This window comes from Misgurnus anguillicaudatus, chromosome 9 (genome assembly GCF_027580225.2).
Source record: "Misgurnus anguillicaudatus chromosome 9, ASM2758022v2, whole genome shotgun sequence".
In the NCBI taxonomy this organism is placed as follows: domain Eukaryota; kingdom Metazoa; phylum Chordata; class Actinopteri; order Cypriniformes; family Cobitidae; genus Misgurnus; species Misgurnus anguillicaudatus.
This window is the reverse complement of record NC_073345.2, coordinates 24760917-24781046: the sequence shown is the minus strand read 5'-3', so window position 1 is coordinate 24781046 and position 20130 is coordinate 24760917. Positions and strand designations below refer to the sequence as shown.

Genomic DNA, 20130 nt, shown 5'->3' with positions numbered 1-20130 from the left:
TTTTTTCGAGGGCACACGATGCGAAGTCTGTTACAACCTGTATGTAGCCCGTCATGTGTGGTTCGTAATTTTTAAAATATGTGTTTGGCGCATCGAATGAACCTATGTGCATCACGTGTCTTGTCAAAATAAAAGCCTGCTGCAGATGCCTCTAAAGGGTTTATGATAAAAGAGATGCCCGCGTTTGCCAAATACTCGCATAATCTTATACGTAATCAGAGTTTACTATTAAGGGAGTGTCTTGCATGTATTTTGTGAACGTGAGCGTCTCTTTTATCATAAATGGTTTTGACGCGTGTGCTGCAGGAACTTATTTTGACAAAACATGTGATGCACATGGTTCACATGACGCAACAAACACGTTCTGAAAATAGTAGCACCACACACATGACACTACGAACACATATTTTGAAATTGCGCCCCTCAAAAGAGCCGTCACGAGCCGCCACTGTTGAGCACAAATGTCTTTTTTGTGTCACTCAGCACAAATTTCTATAAATAGTTTTTGCATGTCCCTAGAACGACTTTCTTTTTTGTGTTATTTTAAGTACTGTTTTTTCATTTTTATTTTCTATTTTTAAACTATTTTCGCTTGGGGTTAGACTTGGAGTTTGGGATAGGATGTTTGAAATGTAACAAAGTTGTTTTAACCCCAACCCCAAGCAACAATGGTAAAACATAGAGGAGAAATGTAAAAACAATACATAAAATTACACGAAAAAGAAAGTCGTGCTACAGACACGAAAACTATTTACAGAAATTCGTGACACAAAAAATATATATCCATGAACACGAATAAAGGAATCAAATATTTACCAAAAGTTGCCTTGAGATTGGGTTGCAGTGACACAACTTCTTTAAAAGACTTCATATAAAATTAGCGATTTTATAGTTTATAGTCGTTTAAACAAACAGAATAATAAATGTCAAAAACTAATTTCAAAGGAACCAAATAAATTATGCATGTCTTACTTGAGCAATTGTATGTATTATTTGATTAATTTGACCTGCCCTGTTACCACCCCTTTTACATTTATGGATTTTAGCAGGCAGATATTTTTTTTAATTAGACTGCTTATCCTACTAAGGATATGTGAATGGTTGAGTGAATGGGTGAATGTGAGGCTAATTGTAAAGCGCTTTGGATGGCCATAGGTCTGTTAAAAGCGCTATATAAATGCAGTCCATTTACTACTATGTAGACAGACAGCAGCCAATGTGAGAGAGGGCGGCAAAATAAAACACAGGGAAAGGCCTTGTAAAAACCTGTTTTATTTTCACTGGGAGTAATACAGAGAGCAGGTGCACTTCTGTAAAGTCTTTTGAATGTGTGGTATACGTTTGAGAGCTCTCTATTTGTGCCATGGGTTCGCCCAGAGAACAGCATTGCCGGAGGCCACTGTCTAGAACAAACAAACAATTTCTGTTCAATTTACTGATTAAGTCATAATGAATTCACACGCTGTGGCCAGTAAACAGTAAAACACATGGAAAAGACATAATATTTTGGTCCATACATTTAGGAAATTTAGTGTTTGGTGGGGGGCAGAGCACCGACCTCATCTCAACAGCCAATCCAGTCGTGTCAACTGGTCGTCTTCTCTCTAGCTAAAAACACTTACATCAGCCTGGCTTAAACTCAGAACACCTTCTCCCAAATTCCCATACTGCATGTTATCTAAATCCTTTCATTTTCTTTGTACTAATTATTTCTTTTATCTGAGATTTAATCTCACACTTTTCTTTATCTTCTCCTTCAATTCCTTAAAGAGCCTGTTAGCTATTAAAAAAGTCTTGTTTTATATGACTTTGGGTGTTTTGCATTCAAATCGCAGCCTGTTTCTGGGTCTGCGCCGGGCCTCTGGTGTAGAAGGGTGGTTGCTTGTGGAAAATTGGAGAGATAAGAGGAGAGATTCACTGAGGAACAAATTCAAATGAGTGCAACAAGCCTCCGGACAGGAAACAGTGGAAATGCATTTGCTTAATGAGCACATTTGTTCCAATTAAACCCCCGTGAAAGTGGACTGCCACGACACCCCGCCTACCAACTCAGCCTTTCCGAGGACAACAAAGATAACCTCGGATGTCATGGGTAACTGAACCTCTTTCTAGACATCCTTTAAATCAGTGTTTCTCAAAGTGTGGGGCGAGTCCCACTGGTGGGGTATAGGAACATTACAAATGGGGCATGACAAACGGGAGGAAATGGAACCATATAGGCTTAATTGAAGTGGAACAAAAACTTTTATGTGGAGAGGTGGTATAGGCGGTAGGGGATATAAAAGTTAAATATATGGATACGTTTGTAAAACAGGATGAAAAGAAAACTGGAGATTCAGCACCCGCAGAGAAAACCAAGACAGCCAGTGGACCTAATCAACCAAAATGCCAGCCGAAAAGAAACTATGATGACTTTGTCAGTGACAAAATGCAAACACAGTTGCATTTTTATTTACTTTTAACCCTGTAAAACCCTCGGTTGTAATATTACAACATCAGTTTTAGGTCTAATAAAACATACCTGTATATATTTTTTTCTTTTTAAAACCACATTTACACAACTTAAAAGTCCTATTGTTTAACCCTGTAATGCTTTTAAATGGTAGACTTTGTAAATAGGTTTGTTTTCCTGGCTTTAAACTTACAAAATCTGCAAACCTGCCTTGCAGAACATAACCAGTTTTTCTGGACTAAATAAATCAACAATCACGTAAGTAAAATGCCTAAAATATTTGTTTCTGTGACTAGTTATGTGTCTAGATCATGCAGATTTTAAGATACAGCTGAATGTTTTGATTATATAAGATTTAAGTCTTATTTCATTCAAAGTGATTATACATTTATACATTCATTTTCCCTTTTTAAAGTGTTTAATGCTGTTATGTTTTGAAAAATGATGTGATTAAATAAATTTCAACATTTAAACTTAAAGTCTAGATGATTACCATTTTGTTGGGTTGTTTAGGTACTGGTGGGGCTCGGGAACACTTCCCTACCTCCAAAGTAAGGAATGGCAGAAAAGTTTGAGAAACACTGCTTTAAATTATGAAAAACTAGACCGTCCGTTGTTAGTTTATGTTACCGTAGCTACACTGTAAAAAGTGAAAGTTGGATCACTTAAACATATAAGTTGAAACAACAAAATTTTGGCTGTGCCTCTTTTAGCATAGCTTAGCATAATCCATTGAATCTGATTAGTCCATTAGCATTGCGCAAAAAAATAACCAAAGAGTTTTGATATTTTTACTATTTAAAATGCAACTATTCTGTAGTTATATTGTGTACTAAGACCGACAGAAAATTAAAAGTGCAATGATATTACGCAGTGGCTGAAAATAGTCCCCTGCTATTGAAAGTTACTTAGGGGACTATTTTCGGCTGCTACGTAATATCATTGCGCCTCCTGCAGCCATCTTATGGCAGCAAAATCCTTGATTATTACGCCAGTATGAAAGTATTATTCCTAGCCATATCTGTCTAAATAATCCAACGTGATCTCACAAAGTTCCGTGGGATAGTCACAGAATTTTTTGCTCATTTTTCCGTGGCATTCTCACGGATCTCCGCATTTTTCCGTTGGCCCTTCTACGGACTGTCTTTTTCTGTGGCATTAGTTACTCAACTGCTTTTTCCTATTTTCAAACCATTTCCGCTTCGGTTTAGGGTTTGATTTGGTGTTTGCGTTAGTATGTCACTTTAACTATTGGGTTATACTATTTTTTTCTGATTTATTCTTTTATATTTTCTAAACTTTAAACAATTGTCGCCTGGCGTTGGGGTTAGAGTTAGGTTTGGGTAAGGATGTCATTTCATGTAAATCTAACCCTAAACCGAAGTGACAATGGTAAGAAATAGGACAAAACAGTTGAGTAACCAATCCGTGAGAATGCCACAGAAAAAGACAGTCCGTAGCAGAGCCACGGAAAAATGCGGAGATCCGTGCGAATGCCACGGAAAAATAAGCAAAGAATGCTGTGACTATCCCACGGAAATTCGTGAGATCAGGCTGAAATTATCGCAACTTTTAATTTTCTGTCGGTCTTTGTACACAATGTAACTACAGAAGAGTCGAGTTTTGAATAGGAAAAATATCAAAACTCTTTGTTTATTTTTTGCGCGATGCTAATGGTCTAATCAGATTCAATGGATTTTGCTAAACTATGCTAAAAGTGGTACCGCCAAACACCGAGATCGGCTGAATGGATTACAAAACGGTAAAATGAAATGTTTAACTCTAGGGGAGCTGGAAAATGAATATATTTTCAAAAAAAGTGGAGTGTCACTTTAACCCGTCCTTTCACCATTCATATAAAATAAAACCCTTTCAGTCTGAATAGGGCACGTACCTACAGGTCAATTCAATTAATCTTGAAATGAGTAAAACACCTCATAACATCGTCATTCTGGGCAAAAAAAAAAATCACCCCGCAGATTTACATTCATTTAGACGGAAAGTGAAAGTGACAAGAAGGCAATTACAGACGGAGGTCTCGTTCGGTTTTCTTCAATCCTACTCAATTAAGTTCTAGTTTCATTAACGTCCCTTTACATCACTTTGTTTCAATCAAGACCGTGGCCCCTTATGAGCGCCGCAATGACTTTCACCGAATCACATTAAAGAAATGAACTTTACCAATCCAATGAAGCTCTTTCGGATGCCGGGGTAGACCAAACCGGACGTGTCCTTTCTCTTCGTTTTCCTCCTGACAGCGCGAGCCACGCTGTGTTTATTGTTGAATAATTACATTTTAAGCACTTTAAATGACTTTGCTTCATCAGACTGAATGATTAATTGCATTGCAGGACAAAGATTGTAAGGCTAATATGGGCTTAATGATCGGTCCGGTCTCTCAAAGTTATTGAGAGTTTTTTTCTCATCTTCGCTGTGAGTAATCTGTATGAACTTTACTTTGACAGCTAATATCACACTTTCATTTCCTTGTTGGCGTAATTGTTTTAATTATGTTATGTTCATTATTCAACAGGGATGATCTTATAGCTCCAGGGAAATGATATTTTCTAAACAGCTTTCCGTTCAACCGGGGAACAAACAAAGGACGGCAATGACACGTGCCAGAACAAACAACGGCAAAATAGTTTTGAGCCCGTGACCTTTTGGAAATGTCTTTGGAAAAAATGGGATTTAATCAAGTTTTCACGTTTTTCTGCCAAAATCAAGAGCAAAATAATTAACCCATGAGAAGCAAAGAGCTGGAGTTTGAATATAGCAACCTGGCAACCCGTCTCCAAACCCTTGATCAGTTTTCAGTGTGAGCCAGACTTGTGCTCGTTCCAAAGATGGTATCAGCCGGCCAACAGGGGAGCCATTTTGGCTCAAATGTCTACCCAGTGGCAAAGTTCTCCAGGTTGACCTTTAGACTTAGAGCGGCAATGATTACAGAGGGAGCATTCGCCTGCCAACCTGTAATCTCCAGCGGAAAACCCTTTTGGCACCAGGCTCTCAGTCTGGATCCAGATCTTGGCCTGCTCTCAAACATCGTCTTAGCCTGGCTTGCGGTGCTTTAACACAGTGACTATCCTATTCGACGGAAGAGCCATGTTGGCTCTAGTTACCATTGATTAGCTGTAGTGGTGGTTGTGCGTGGCTTCTTCCCATCCAGATCACACACAGCCGCACACCGTACAGCCGTTTTGGCTCAGTTTTCAACATGACAGATGGCACGAGATTTTTTTTTAGCTGATGTGCTCATGGTGGCCTAGTTTAAGCATCATACTTTTTGAAACAACTACAAAGAATTCGGAGAGTATGAAACAACAAAACAAACCACTATATATATATATATATATATATATATATATATATATATATATATATATATATATATATATATATATATATATATATATATATATATATATATATATATATATAAGCAAGGAATCTGTCAGCATCCCTCTCTACTCTTTCCTCTGAGAGGCAGACACAGCGGTATCACTTATCATCTCTGTAGAAACTGGGGGGTGATGATAATAATATGACATTGGGTTTATGAGAAGAAATTGCCAGTTTGATTTCCTCTAAGCACATGAAAATCTTCCTAAGCTTGTCACAAAACTCTGTTGGAGGCTTTATATTACAGGCTTGTCACTGTGGTGAACCTGAGCAGGGCTTTAAACCCGGGTTTTGAGCAGTTCGAAATGAATTGAGAGAGCTTTCCAGTGTAGTTCCTGCTTTGGGGTAGCAAAGAGTAATCTGAATTGCTTTCCAGTATGAATTTAATAGAGTGAAATTGAATAAAACATATGAAGAGTTTGGTTCCAAAATGCAATAAACGGCATTTAAAAAAAATTTAGTTGCCGCCAAAATGAGTATTGTATCAGGGGTGCGTTTCCCAAAAGCATCGTTAGCCAACGAACATCATAAGTTCCATCGTTACTAACATTGTTCAACGATTTGGTGTTTCCCGAAATCATCGTTGAAACGAACATTCGCAAACTGCATCATTACCGCATCGTTGGAACCACAGCTCTTCACCTGTCGTTAGAAGCATCGTTCCTTGTTATTATCATATGTAGACTTACGTTGATCATGCTTTTTAACAAAATAAGCAAAAAACGTGTAGTACAGTCTATATCCATAATTCTAAATATATTAACATTTTATTTTACGTCTTTAAATTTGTAAATAGAATGAAAGCTACGAGCTTTAAGACCCTGGGGAATCCCTGGGAGGAGTGACGTAAGAGCTTGCATGTGAATTAAATATCTTGGAAATAAACAACAGATAACTAAATCACAATAACAAAATCAGTCTTCCGATGCAATATATGTTATATACAGCAATAATCTGACATTAAATCGATTTGCACAGATTAATTAGTACTTCACCTCCCACGTGACATCATCAACTATGTTGTTAAACCAACATGGTTCAAACGACGTATGTGCGACAAAGTTACTATGCTTTCGTGAAACAGTCATGACAAGTAGTTCGTTTCTCCAATGATGCATCGTACTATGGTCATTCAGCAACCAGTTACGTCGTTGTTTGGGAAACGCACCTCTGGTCAGTATAAAAAAAACAATTCTTCATTTTACGCAAAATCTAATATCGGCCGTGTTATTCTGTCATATTTTCTCCATTTTTTCCAGTCCAGTCCTCCTTCTCTGTAGAATGCAATAAATCCACTTAACCAATCAATGTGCACCATTCCACGCACTGTAAACATTAATGGCGGCGCTTTGAATACACACAAAATCCTAGTTTTTCTCATCTACTTTGTACTTCGTGATCAACAAACAAACAAAACCAAAATAGTAATTTTGATTACATTGATAAACCTGTGGTGGTTTTGTGTGGTGGGGAAGAAATGTAAGCCAACAAAAATTTACATGAGAGGCACTCGGAAGATGCCGGCTGTTGCTTGTTCTCACAGGACAGCATCAAACAAACTGACCCCAGGGGATTTTATGAACAATTTTTCCATTATTTTAAGTCAACGAAAATTGAGCAGAACCAAAATATTTTCCAGCTGATCTCTGTCAAAAAAGTTCATTGACGATGTCTCAAGTATAACAGCAGCAATGACAGTGTTCTTAATATGACAAAGTAGCTGTTTTGATTAATGCCATTAATGTTTATTTTTTTTAATCAGTGTATACCACTAGTCAACTAAATGAAAATAATATGGCAAAGATGAATGCACATTGATATATTGATTAAATTATATTATTATATTATTATAGCATTTAAAAAAACTTTATTTAAAAAAGTCAACATTTTGCTGAAAAAAAATAGTTTTTTATAATAAATCTTTGAAAATCAAATTAAGGATTAGATTTTTTTATGTTATTATGACCTAAAGATGCTATGTGAAAGTTTGTAACAGAAAATAGTGGTTTTCATCTTGTCACTTTCTTGGTATAGAAAACACATTTTTACATAAATTAGTCAAAATGGATTTATTGCGTTTTGGAACCAAACTCTTCATATATGAACATATAAAAGACATATGAATATTTTTAACATAAAGGTACATTTTATTTATTTTTTAATATAAATACATATTATTTTTTAAATATAGGTCCAATTAAAAAAAATATATATTTATATTTACAGTGACAAATTTACAAAATATCTTTTTGACATAAAAAAATCTATAATTTTGACCCATACAATGTATTGTTGGCTACTGCTACAAATATACCCATGCTACTTATGACTGGTTTTATGTTCCAGGGTCACATTTGTGGTTTAGTATGCCAAATTCAAGTCTAACTATGCTTATATGATGAAAGTATGCAACTTTATACACTTCATGTGTCAAGAAATAAACAGGCATAAAAGTAGCCTAGTTCTTCTTTGCATATTCCTTTTGTTTTATGAGTCTTCTTTGAATGTAATAAATCCTCTGATTCTGATTCAAAATCCAATTCAACACTCCATGCAATGTGGCCAATTCGATTCAAATCACAATCAAGTCACAAACACAAAAGCCTGCCGATTCACTCCTTTCCCACTTCATCAAACTAGCGCTTGAATCATTTCTTTGATGCTCGCTATATTCCCTATCATTTCCTGTCAGAAACTGAAAAGCACATTCTTACATGACAACAGACAGAGGGATTATAGTTCACACCAAAGCTCTGTTCCGAGTACAATAATCTTTCCAGGGACAAAGGACAGCAGCTCAGAAGGGTACGGTGGGATTCTGTTGCCATTATTGAAAGTCTGTTTTCCTCTACTGGAATTCATGCATACATGAGAAAAGGCCTAGCGAATGACCCTGCACATGGAAGAAAAGAAGCCCAGCAAATCTTTTCATTTCAGCTGAATCTTTTATCTTCTTTTGGAACTAAGCAGCATGGTGGGCGGTTCTTGTTCAGATACACACACACTCACAAAGAAGCTCAAAAAGCATTACGCAGACACTCACTGCAATGTTGGGGTAAATTGCGATATTGCAATGCATTACTTTTAAAAAGTAACCACACAAAATACGGAGAATCAACATTAGATACAACACAGAGGAGGAAACATACAGTAAGTGCAGTTTTTCGTCTACTTTCCACCAGTAAATGCGCACACGGCTTCTTAAAATATTCTTCAGGGAGAATGAATATGGACTTCATAAGAGGCATGAAACATCTGAACATGCTTTTAGCTGATGCCATGAAAGGTACTCGCGAAAAGCTTTGAAAAAAATCAACACACATGTGTACATGGAAAGTAGACCTTGTTACAAGAATACAAATTCACTCTGAATATATCATCGACCCAGAGCCATTAGAAATATACGGCACACTTTCATAAACCCAACCTTACACTTCTAAAAATAAAGGTGCTGAAAAGGTAATGCCTTTAAGAACTATTTTTTGCTCCCCAAAGAACCATTTCTTTCTTACCTTTATAATGTCTGAAAACCCTTTTGCACTACAAAAACTTTGAAACATGACCTCATGACTATTTGAACGTATTTTACGAGGTGGTTAATTTATATTAATTCTTACGCCCACATTTATACATTATTGTACGATTTGCTTTTGCCCCTGCGACGTTGGGGTTAGGGGCAGGGTTAGGGGTGAGGGTTTTTATTAAGATAATCGTATGTTTTTGTCAAGGGGCAACCTTTCAATCTCTCTGATGAAGCCAATACGGAAGTGATTTAAACTGCAATTCATCGACTGGCCGCTAGAGGCAGGCTCCAAAAGGGAGTCAATTCCAATAGACCTCCATGTTAAAATGGCCAACATTACAGTAGAAAATAATATGTTTACAGCCTGGTACAAAGTGTTTTTGGTCTATATAACTAATTTTTCTCTTAATGACAACTGTAATGGGGATATTTTTTTGTAACTCATCCGTTTAAATTATATTAACCCTTAAAGCAACACTATGTAGTTTTTTTACCTTTAAATAATGTCTCTAAAATTATTTCAGTGATAGAACAACTTTTAAACGGACAAATTGTACTGTTGCTGCAACCTGAGCAGCCTCCTAGCTGCTACAAGCACACTCTGAAAGTGGCGGTGGAGGGTAGGAAACACAGGCACTGTTGCGCTTTTCAACCACATGAGGGAGCTGTAAGTAATTTTTACATGGAAACTACATAGTGTTGCTTTAAAGTTCTGCATAATTAAGGGCATGGCCACTTGATTGACGGTTGAACAGCCACTGCCGTCACTAGAGTTGAGCTAGCCGGGCGTGGTTTCAGCAACCAGCCACCTCAGCTTCACCCACGCCCGCCTCTTAACCCATTTTCGGATATCCGCGAGTGATGCGCGGTGACGCTCGGCCAAGATGGCGATGGCAGGCACCGTCTTTAAGCTTCAAAAACGATCTTCAGAAACCAATGGGTGATGTCACGGACACTATGTCATTTTTTTACAGTCTATGGTTTTTGTACGATTCACTTTATACAAATTAGCCAACTCGTAAAATACGCATTCATTCTTGTGAGATCATGCTGGCCAGACAAAAAAACCTTTTATTTTAAGGAAACATTATTTTACTTGTTCTTGGGTAAAATACATTCTGTAAAATAAACAATTATACATCCAAGCTGGTAGGGGGCGCTGTGAATGTACTCACCTCAGCTGCAGGCACTCCCTCTGGTGGGCGGCAGTGGAGAACGATCATGCCGTTGATTGGCACCTCCAACCCCTGCGGCTCCTGTTCAAAATTCTTCCTCAGGTCTACATGACAACAAAAATGTATATTGATAGCAGCTAGCTAATGTATTCGTTTCCACAAGAGTTTTCATTATGCTTGGAAGCATAATTTCATTAGTCATTCTGTATTTAATAAACTCCATTTGTTGTGAGTAATGGCACAGATATTACACACATCACCTTTAAACAAGATATTGATTAAGTATTACAGAAATTAAATTATACTTACAGGCAATACGGACAGTGGCTCTCCGACTCTTGGACGTACCCAAGTGACTCCATGCTACACACAGACACCAAAAGTCCTCTGGTCCATGAAAGTCCTCCACCTGTTGTCTGGACACATTTATCATCACTTCACGGATCTTTAGCCCTGGACGGAAAGACAAAAAGATGGACTGTGAGCGACGCAGAAAGTAAAAATGAGTTTAATATGCAATGCACATTACTTGTATAGCTCTATACATTGCTTTCTGCATCAACTCACATTTGTCTTTTCAATTTCAAGATGCTTAAATAGAACAACTTCTGAGCAATGATTTTGTTTTGTAGTAGCTGTCATAAGAAATGTTCAAAGTATTTATCACCAAGGTTTACTGAACCAACAAAACACATGCGGTTCTTTTATAAACACGCATGAACTCCTACCAGGTAAGAATAGATTGAAGAGACTAGATGATGTGAGTCAGATAGTGTGTGGGAATTATTATTAAAGAATAATGCATATCTTCCTATAGAGAGTGTTGTTGAAAGCAATCCCCGGGCTCTCTTCCAAAACTCCTCTATAATGTATTCATAAGCCTAATTTTAGCGCTGCTGTTGTGCCGACCAAACATTAAATTATGCAGGCGACGTTTGAGGTGGTGGATTACATTCTCGCAGGCAATGCCCAGAATGCTCTTCAAAATGCAACGAAAACATACGAGCCAGGCCAATTCTGGGGAAACATTTGCACCACAGAGAGAGACCCAACAGAGAGAGATAATGGCTCCAATAGTAAAAACATTTCTAAATGAAACTGTACTGTGAATTAGTGCCACAATTAAGTTAAGGGTGAGCAGAGGCAGAATTATGACTATGAAACGGCCGCAGACGGCAGAATTAATGCAAGCCTTCGGTGGGTCTCCGTGGGTGTACTTGCAGTACCGAGAGAAAATGAGAGTCATCTTTAATGATATTAAGGTAAGCAAAAGGAAAATCTATTTGAAATTGCTCAGTCCGAGAACCGTGAGTTACTGCGAGATGAAAGCGGAGAGTCGCAGTCACCCCGATAGGAGAGAGGGAAAAGATTTGAAATGAAAAGGGAATTGCTAAATAAAGGGAAACCGAGTCAGGTCAGGATTCTGAGCATCTATAATCCCTTAAATCTGAATGATTATCTTTCAAACAGGCCTGTGGGGAACAGAACAGAAGTGACAGAAGAGAAGCTAAGCTTTCTGTGCCGAAAGGAGGGAAAAAGATAGCAGCAGACACCTTCAATATAGCACACCTGCTCCAAATACCTGCCGAATATAACTGATAAAATTCCCCCGCCGACTGTTCCGATGGAACGCTGCATAGTCACACGATAATGTGACTTTGCCGAATATATCATCTATGATGTCTACTAAAAACCCTGTGGATAGTAAAAAAATAAATACACTTGTACAGTTGTATCGAAGCGTAGTAGAGTACACGGACCATTAATATTAAGTCAATTAGACCTCTAAATAACTTGGCAAAATAGCCTGTTGATTTTCCCTGTTGAGGGAAACACTTGTAATAAAAACATATAGACATAATATGGAGGATATTAAAGACCTCTGCGCTCAACAGCCTCATTACCTGAACAGTATTCTCTTTAAATTTAGGAAACAACATCAAACTAAACAACATGACATTACAGCTGCAATGCTGTAACATGTTACAATCAATTTTAAGCACAGTAACACTAAATGCAGCTGTCACTGGGGCAAAAAAGTACACCTTTGCACCTAAAGAGTTCATATTACTATCTCAAAGGTATGTATTGGTACCAAATGTATGCATATCTGTTCCCATAAGGTAGGGGTGCGTGGGGCAAAAACTAGTTAGTTGTAACACGGACTGTTTACATTGTTGCACAAGGTTGAGCGATTTGTTTTTTCCGGTATTTTTTCACGCTGCCAAAAGACGATTTATCTCAAATTATTGGAAATGTATAATGTTTTTCCAGAGAGTTATTGATGAACGAGTGTTTTGGTGGCATGTAAGTACATTTTTTCATCATATGTTTTTTCGGTTTCTAAGTTGGGTGTAAGATACCAAATCCAATGCTATGTCATATTAATCAGTGTCTTGTTGACTAAAACATAGCATCGTTTTGAAATATGTGTGCAGCCCTTGGCAACTTTTTTTGGTGGGCTTGAAAATATTTTGACGCATCGGGGTTAATTGTAACGCTGTGTTACAACTAACCCCTCAGCACTTACATTATAAAATCCGCTAACGTTAGCATAATTCTTGCCGTTGTTTTAAATAGGCTACACACGAATGATTGCTGGCTGCCAACAAAATAAATGTGTCTTATCAAAAATCGTGTGAAATTTATTTTTGTTCATATCTTTGATATTAAATGAATAAGGTCACGTCAAAGATTGAAATTATAATGAAATGAATGGCTAAAATCAGACTTGCTTGATGCTTATTTTCTCAAAATTTGATCTTTTAAACTATAGTATGGTTATTACAGCCGGGGTCACATATTTGTCATAATTGTGCCGCTTTTTCTCACATATTTACACATTTCTATCCATTTATAATTAAACTATTGTTAGAAAAGGGCTGAATGAATGAATACAGTGTGGATACCTGTCTATTTATAGACAGATATATTAACAAAATCCACTTCAAGTATATAGACAAAATAGTATTGAAATATTTGCCTGCAAACTTAATTTTTTAGCAAGTGTTACAACTAACCCCCTGTCTGTTGGCACTTCTGTCACGTTTGGTGTAATTGTCCAAGAATGGTAAGTACTAGAAACAAACTTCAAATGTTCATTTGTAGCAGAGATGTATGTGTTGCTTGTGTAAAAATATAATGAATCAAACTTAAATATTTGTTGAATGATTGAGACGAAACCAAAAAGCGTTAGGTTGTGCCCCGCTCTCCCCTACATACAGTCTTGTTCAAAATAATAGCAGTACAATGTGACTAACCAGAATAATCAAGGTTTTTAGTATATTTTTTATTGCTACGTGGCAAACAAGTTACCAGTAGGTTCAGTAGATTCTCAGAAAACAAACAAGACCCAGCATTCATGGTGTGCACGCTCTTGGGGCTGTGCAATTGGGCAATTAGTTGAAAGGGGTGTGTTCAAAAAAATAGCAGTGTCTACCTTTGACTGTACAAACTCAAAACTATTTTGTACAAACATTATTTTTTCTGGGATTTAGCAATCCTGTGAATCACTAAACTAATATTTAGTTGTATGACCACAGTTTTTTAAAACTGCTTGACATCTGTGTGGCATGGAGTCAACCAACTTGTGGCACCTCTCACCTGTTATTCCACTCCATGATTCTTTAACAACATTCCACAATTCATTCACATTTCTTGGTTTTGCTTCAGAAACAGCATTTTTGATATCACCCCACAAGTTCTCAATTGGATTAAGGTCTGGAGATTGGGCTGGCCACTCCATAACATTAATTTTGTTGGTTTGGAACCAAGACTTTGCCCGTTTACTAGTGTGTTTTGGGTCATTGTCTTGTTAAAACAACCATTTCAAGGGCATGTCCTCTTCAGCATAGGGCAACATGACCTCTTCAAGTATTTTAACATATGCAAACTGATCCATGATCCCTGGTATGCGATAAATAGGCCCAACACCATAGTAGGAGAAACATGCCCATATCATGATGCTTGCACCTCCATGCTTCACTGTCTTCACTGTGTACTGTGGCTTGAATTCAGAGTTTGGGGGTCGTCTCACAAACTGCCTGTGGCCCTTGGACCCAAAAAGAACAATTTTACTCTCATCAGTCCACAAAATGTTCCTCCATTTCTCTTTAGGCCAGTTGATGTGTTCTTTGGCAACTTGTAACCTCTTCTGCACATGCCTTTTTTTTAACAGAGGGACTTTGCGGGGGATTCTTGAAAATAGATTAGCTTCACACAGACGTCTTCTAACTGTCACAGTACTTACAGGTAACTCCAGACTGTCTTTGATCATCCTGGAGGTGATCATTGGCTGAGCCTTTGCCATTCTGGTTATTCTTCTATCCATTTTGATGTTTGTCTTCCGTTTTCTTCCACGTCTCTCTGGTTTTGCTCTCCATTTTAAGGCATTGGAGATCATTTTAGTTGAACAGCCTATCATTTTTTGCACCTCTTTATAGGTTTTCCCCTCTCCAATCAACTTTTTTATCAAAGTACGCTGTTCTTCTGAACAATGTCTTGAACGACCCATTTTCCTCAGCTTTCAAATGCATGTTCAACAAGTGTTGGCTTCATCCTTAAATAGGGGCCACCTGATTCACACCTGTTTCTTCACAAAATTGATGACCTTAGTGATTGAATGCCAAACTGCTATTTTTTTGAACACACCCCTTTCAACTAATTTAACTAATTGCCCAATTGCACAGTCTTAAGAGCATGCATATCATGAATGCTGGGTCTCATTTGTTTTCTGAGAATCTACTGAACCTACTGGTAACTTGTTTGCCACGTAGCAAAAAAAATATACTAAAAACCTTGATTATTCTGGTTAGTCACATTGTACTGCTATTATTTTGAACAAGACTGTATTAGGAACTTTTTAAAAGGTACTGCCCCGTGACAGCTTGGGACCATTTTTATATATTTTTTTCCAGTGTATTTGAAAAAGCGTTGTTACAGTATGTAAGCTTAAAGGTATTCAATATTGAGTGCTGAATTAATAATTTTTCCATTAAAAGCAGAATTCTCTTTATTCTCACAGCTGTACCCCTTCATGATATCCAGCTTCTAGATAATCCTTATAGACTTTAACAGCAAATAACTTATTTTTCAATTGGTACAGCTGTTTCTTTTGCTTTTTATATACTTCATATAGCACTGTTTGAAAACCACTGCAGTGGGTGATAGAGAAAATCCCAGATACAATTATAACATCACACTACCATTTCATATAGAAAAATTGACTGAGTAAAAGGTTGGGAAATAAAACATATTGCACAAACCCGATGAAGCCTATAGCAAGAACTAGGTGTCACGGTAATCCGTGTCATGTTTTGTGTCTGTTCTATATTGTCATCACCTGGACACTTATTAATTATCACATCATTCATTCCACCTGTGTGTCATTAGTCTTTGTGCATTTATACACTTGTCTCTGCCATACTCCCTGCCGGATCATTGTCTTTGCTACCACGTTTGTTCCCTGTTCATCTGTTCCTGTGTTTTACCTACCTGTTGTTATTTTGATTCCCGTGTTTTGTTTGCTATGTTATTTATATTAAATGTTATCCTTTTATGTGAACTCTGCACTTGCGTCCTCACTCCACAAATCCAGCAAACCAGTCGTGACAGAATGATCCGGCCAAACTGGACGCAGCAGGTTCACGGAGGGCGGCTCCCCCAGGAGTTTCGTCGAGGGGGAGTAGTGACACCGGGGTTCATTTTCCACCAGCCCCGATGTCTCTTGGGGACCACCGTGAGCGATCGCTCGCTCCTGCGGGCCTGCGGGAGGAGGATCGGCCCAGGCGGTCCCCCAACGGTTGAGTCGTCGTCGTCGACGGTCCCTCGGAGGACCACCGTCCCGCTCGTAGGGGGATCCGGAACGGACCACGCCCGATCATTTCCCCGGGGTGGCTACCGAAGTGAGGGTCCCCATTTCCGCGAGGGGATGGGAGATGACTTCCGGGGGGCATCGGATCGTCGGCGATTCCCAGGAGGGGGGTAATTCGTCTGCCTCGGTTCTCGGAGCGATCGCTCCGGTTCTCCTGGCGCAGTCCGGCCCACCGTCCTGTTGGTTTCGTCCCGGCGGCTGCCGGCATCGCCAGGGTTCCCAAGCCCTCCACCCCTCCCTTGGACTCTCGCTACCAGACTTTGTTTTTGTTTTGTGGTTATGTGAGTGTCTGGTAGCCACTCGTAGAGGGAGGGGTTATGTCACGGTAATCCGTGTCATGTTTTGTGTCTGTTCTATATTGTCATCACCTGGACACTTGTTAATTATCACATCATTCATTCCACCTGTGTGTCATTAGTCTTTGTGCATTTATACCCTTGTCTCTGCCATACTCCCTGCCGGATCATTGTCTTTGCTACCACGTTTGTTCCCTGTTCATCTGTTCCTGTGTTTTACCTACCTGTTGTTATTTTGATTCCCGTGTTTTGTTTGCTATGTTATTTATATTAAATGTTATCCTTTTATGTGAACTCTGCACTTGCGTCCTCACTCCACAAATCCAGCAAACCAGTCGTGACAGAATGATCCGGCCAGCCTGGACGCAGCGGGTTCACGGAGGGCGGCTCCCCCAGGAGTTTCGTAGAGGGGGAGTAGTGACATCGGGGTTCATTCTCCACCAGCCCCGATGTCTCTTGGGGACCACCGTGAGCGATCGCTCGCTCCTGCGGGCCTGCGGGAGGAGGATCGGCCCAGGCGGTCCCCCAACGGTTGAGTCGTCGTCGTCGACGGTCCCTCGGAGGACCACCGTCCCGCTCGTAGGGGGATCCGGAACGGACCACGCCCGATCATTTCCCCGGGGTGGCTACCGAAGTGAGGGTCCCCATTTCCGCGAGTGGATGGGAGATGACTTCCGGGGGGCATCGGATCGTCGGCGATTCCCAGGAGGGGGGTAATTCGTCTGCCTCGGTTCTCGGAGCGATCGCTCCGGTTCTCCTGGCGCAGTCCGGCCCACCGTCCTGTTGGTTTCGTCCCGGCGGCTGCCGGCATCGCCAGGGTTCCCAAGCCCTCCACCCCTCCCTTGGACTCTCGCTACCAGACTTTGTTTTTGTTTTGTGGTTATGTGAGTGTCTGGTAGCCACTCGTAGAGGGAGGGGTTATGTCACGGTAATCCGTGTCATGTTTTGTGTCTGTTCTATATTGTCATCACCTGGACACTTGTTAATTATCACATCATTCATTCCACCTGTGTGTCATTAGTCTTTGTGCATTTATACCCTTGTCTCTGCCATACTCCCTGCCGGATCATTGTCTTTGCTACCACGTTTGTTCCCTGTTCATCTGTTCCTGTGTTTTACCTACCTGTTGTTATTTTGATTCCCGTGTTTTGTTTGCTATGTTATTTATATTAAATGTTATCCTTTTATGTGAACTCTGCACTTGCGTCCTCACTCCACAAATCCAGCAAACCAGTCGTGACACTAGGTACCTCCTAGTTCATCCAGAGATACTAAGAGGAACCCAGATGCCCGAGCCAAATTTGGAACCTAGCAAGCTTACCACCACAAAACTGTTTCACTGAAGGCACTGATGACTTTAAGTAAACCATATAAATCATCATTTCAAGCCTAGGACAGAGATAGAGTATGTGTGTACAGACAAAAGAAAGTAGAAACAGCAAAGCATGACTAATGATTATGAATGCGTGGCATATGGAGAGCATTAGAGTTGCTCTCTGTGTTGTGTGTGGCCTTACAATAGTCCACAGCGTTTGTAATAGCAAACTCGTTGTTTTAATGCATCTATTGGAACAGAAGATGGAAAACCCTCTACAAACCAACATAATGTGACATCCACTCAAGGCTGCCAAAGACCTTGAAGCCATGGATAAAATATGAAGCCCAGATACACATTCATTGCGCTTCCAAATTTTTTGTATTCCGCTTTGGTGTGACTCTGATACATACTTGGCTTTCATGGACCGTTTTGGTTTTTCTTTTCATGTTGTGCTGGTAAACATAGAAATACGTGGAAGAACATATGTAAACCTTTTCTTGCTAAACCTCTGCCAAGCCTGGGGCCATATGAGTAACTAAAATGTCTGCGCACCCATCAGGAACAGAGCTTTTTCTCATCTTGTGCTGGTTTTAAGCAGAATTTGCGTGATTACACGCATGGCTGAGTATGTCTTATTTGATTTGTTCATGCAATATTAAAAACATTATGTTTGACAACTCACGCAATGTCAACATTACGACACAGGATATGCGCTTCTGAAAATTATTATTGCAAGAGAATTTTATTCTAACTGAACTCTGTTTGCTCTGCTATGTAACTTTTGGGTACAGATATTCGTACATTTAGTATGAATATATACACTCACCTAAAGGATTATTAGGAACACCTGTTCAATTTCTCATTAATGCAATTATCTAATCAACCAATCACATGGCAGTTGCTTCAATGCATTTAGGGGTGTGGTCCTGGTCAAGACAATCTCCTGAACTCCAAACTGAATGTCAGAATGGAAGGTAAAGGTGATTTAAGCTATTTTGAGTGCACAACCATTTCTAGGGTATGCAAAGAATGGTGTGAAAAGGGAAAAACATCCAGTATGCGGCAGTCCTGTGGGCGAAAACACTTTGTTGATGCTAGAGGTCAGAGGAGAATGGGCCGACTGATTCAAGCTGATAGAAGAGCAACTTTGACTAAAATATCCACTTGTTACAACCGAGGTATGCAGCAAAGCATTTGTGAAGCCACAACACGCACAACCTTGAGGCGGATGGGCTACAACAGCAGAAGACCCCACTGGGCACCACTCATCTCCACTACAAATAGGAAAAAAGGCTACAATTTGGACAGTTGAAGACTGGAAAAATGATGCCTTGTCCGATTAGTCTCGATTTCTGTTGAGACATTCACATGGTAGAGTCAGAATTTGGCCTAAACATAATGAGAACATGGATCCGTCATGCCTTGTTACCACTGTGCAGGTTGGTGATGGTGGTGTAAGGGTGTGGGGGATGTTTTCTTGGCACATTTTAGGCCCCTTAGTGCCAATTGAGCATCGTTTCAATGCCACGGCCTACCTGAGCATTGTTTCTGACCATGTCCATCCCTTTATGACCACCATGTACCCATCGTCTGATGGCTACTTCTAGCCGGATAATGCACCATGTCACAAAGCTCGAATCATTTAAATTGGTTTCTTGAACATGACAATGAATTCACTGTACTTAAATGGCCCCCACAGTCACCAGATCTCAACCCAATAGAGCATCTTTGGCATGTGGTGGAACAGGAACTTCGTGCCCTGGATGTGCATCCCACAAATCTCCATCAACTGCAAGATGCTATCCTATCAATATGGGCCAACATTTCTAAAGAATGCATTCAGCACCTTGTTGAATCAATGCCACATAGAATTAAGGCAGTTCTGAAGGCAAAAGGGGGTTAAACACAGTATTAGTATGGTGTTCCTAATAATCCTTTAGGTGAGTATATCTGAGCTCTATATTCCTTTTTCTCTTTTTCACCCTGCTGTCCATGCAGCCTATCGTCTTCATCCCTGGCTGTACTTTTCATGCCATTTTCAGAGTTGGAGACTCCATGGTCTTATAGGACAGTCAGTGGTGGCTTTGTCAGT

General features: G+C 39.5%; 1 protein-coding gene across 2 annotated transcripts in view; it reads right to left on the bottom strand.

The window, feature by feature from the left end:
• The window catches only part of unc5da (unc-5 netrin receptor Da), a 305716-nt gene that overhangs the window by 64061 nt on the left and 221525 nt on the right, over positions 1 to 20130 (bottom strand). For both annotated transcript variants that reach the window (XM_073871343.1, XM_073871344.1), the window contains exons 3-4: positions 10862 to 11005; positions 10553 to 10656 (exon numbers count right to left, since the gene is read on the bottom strand). In XM_073871343.1, coding sequence (XP_073727444.1) covers positions 10553 to 10656; positions 10862 to 11005 — 248 coding nt within the window. The remainder of the gene's footprint in view (positions 1 to 10552; positions 10657 to 10861; positions 11006 to 20130) is intronic.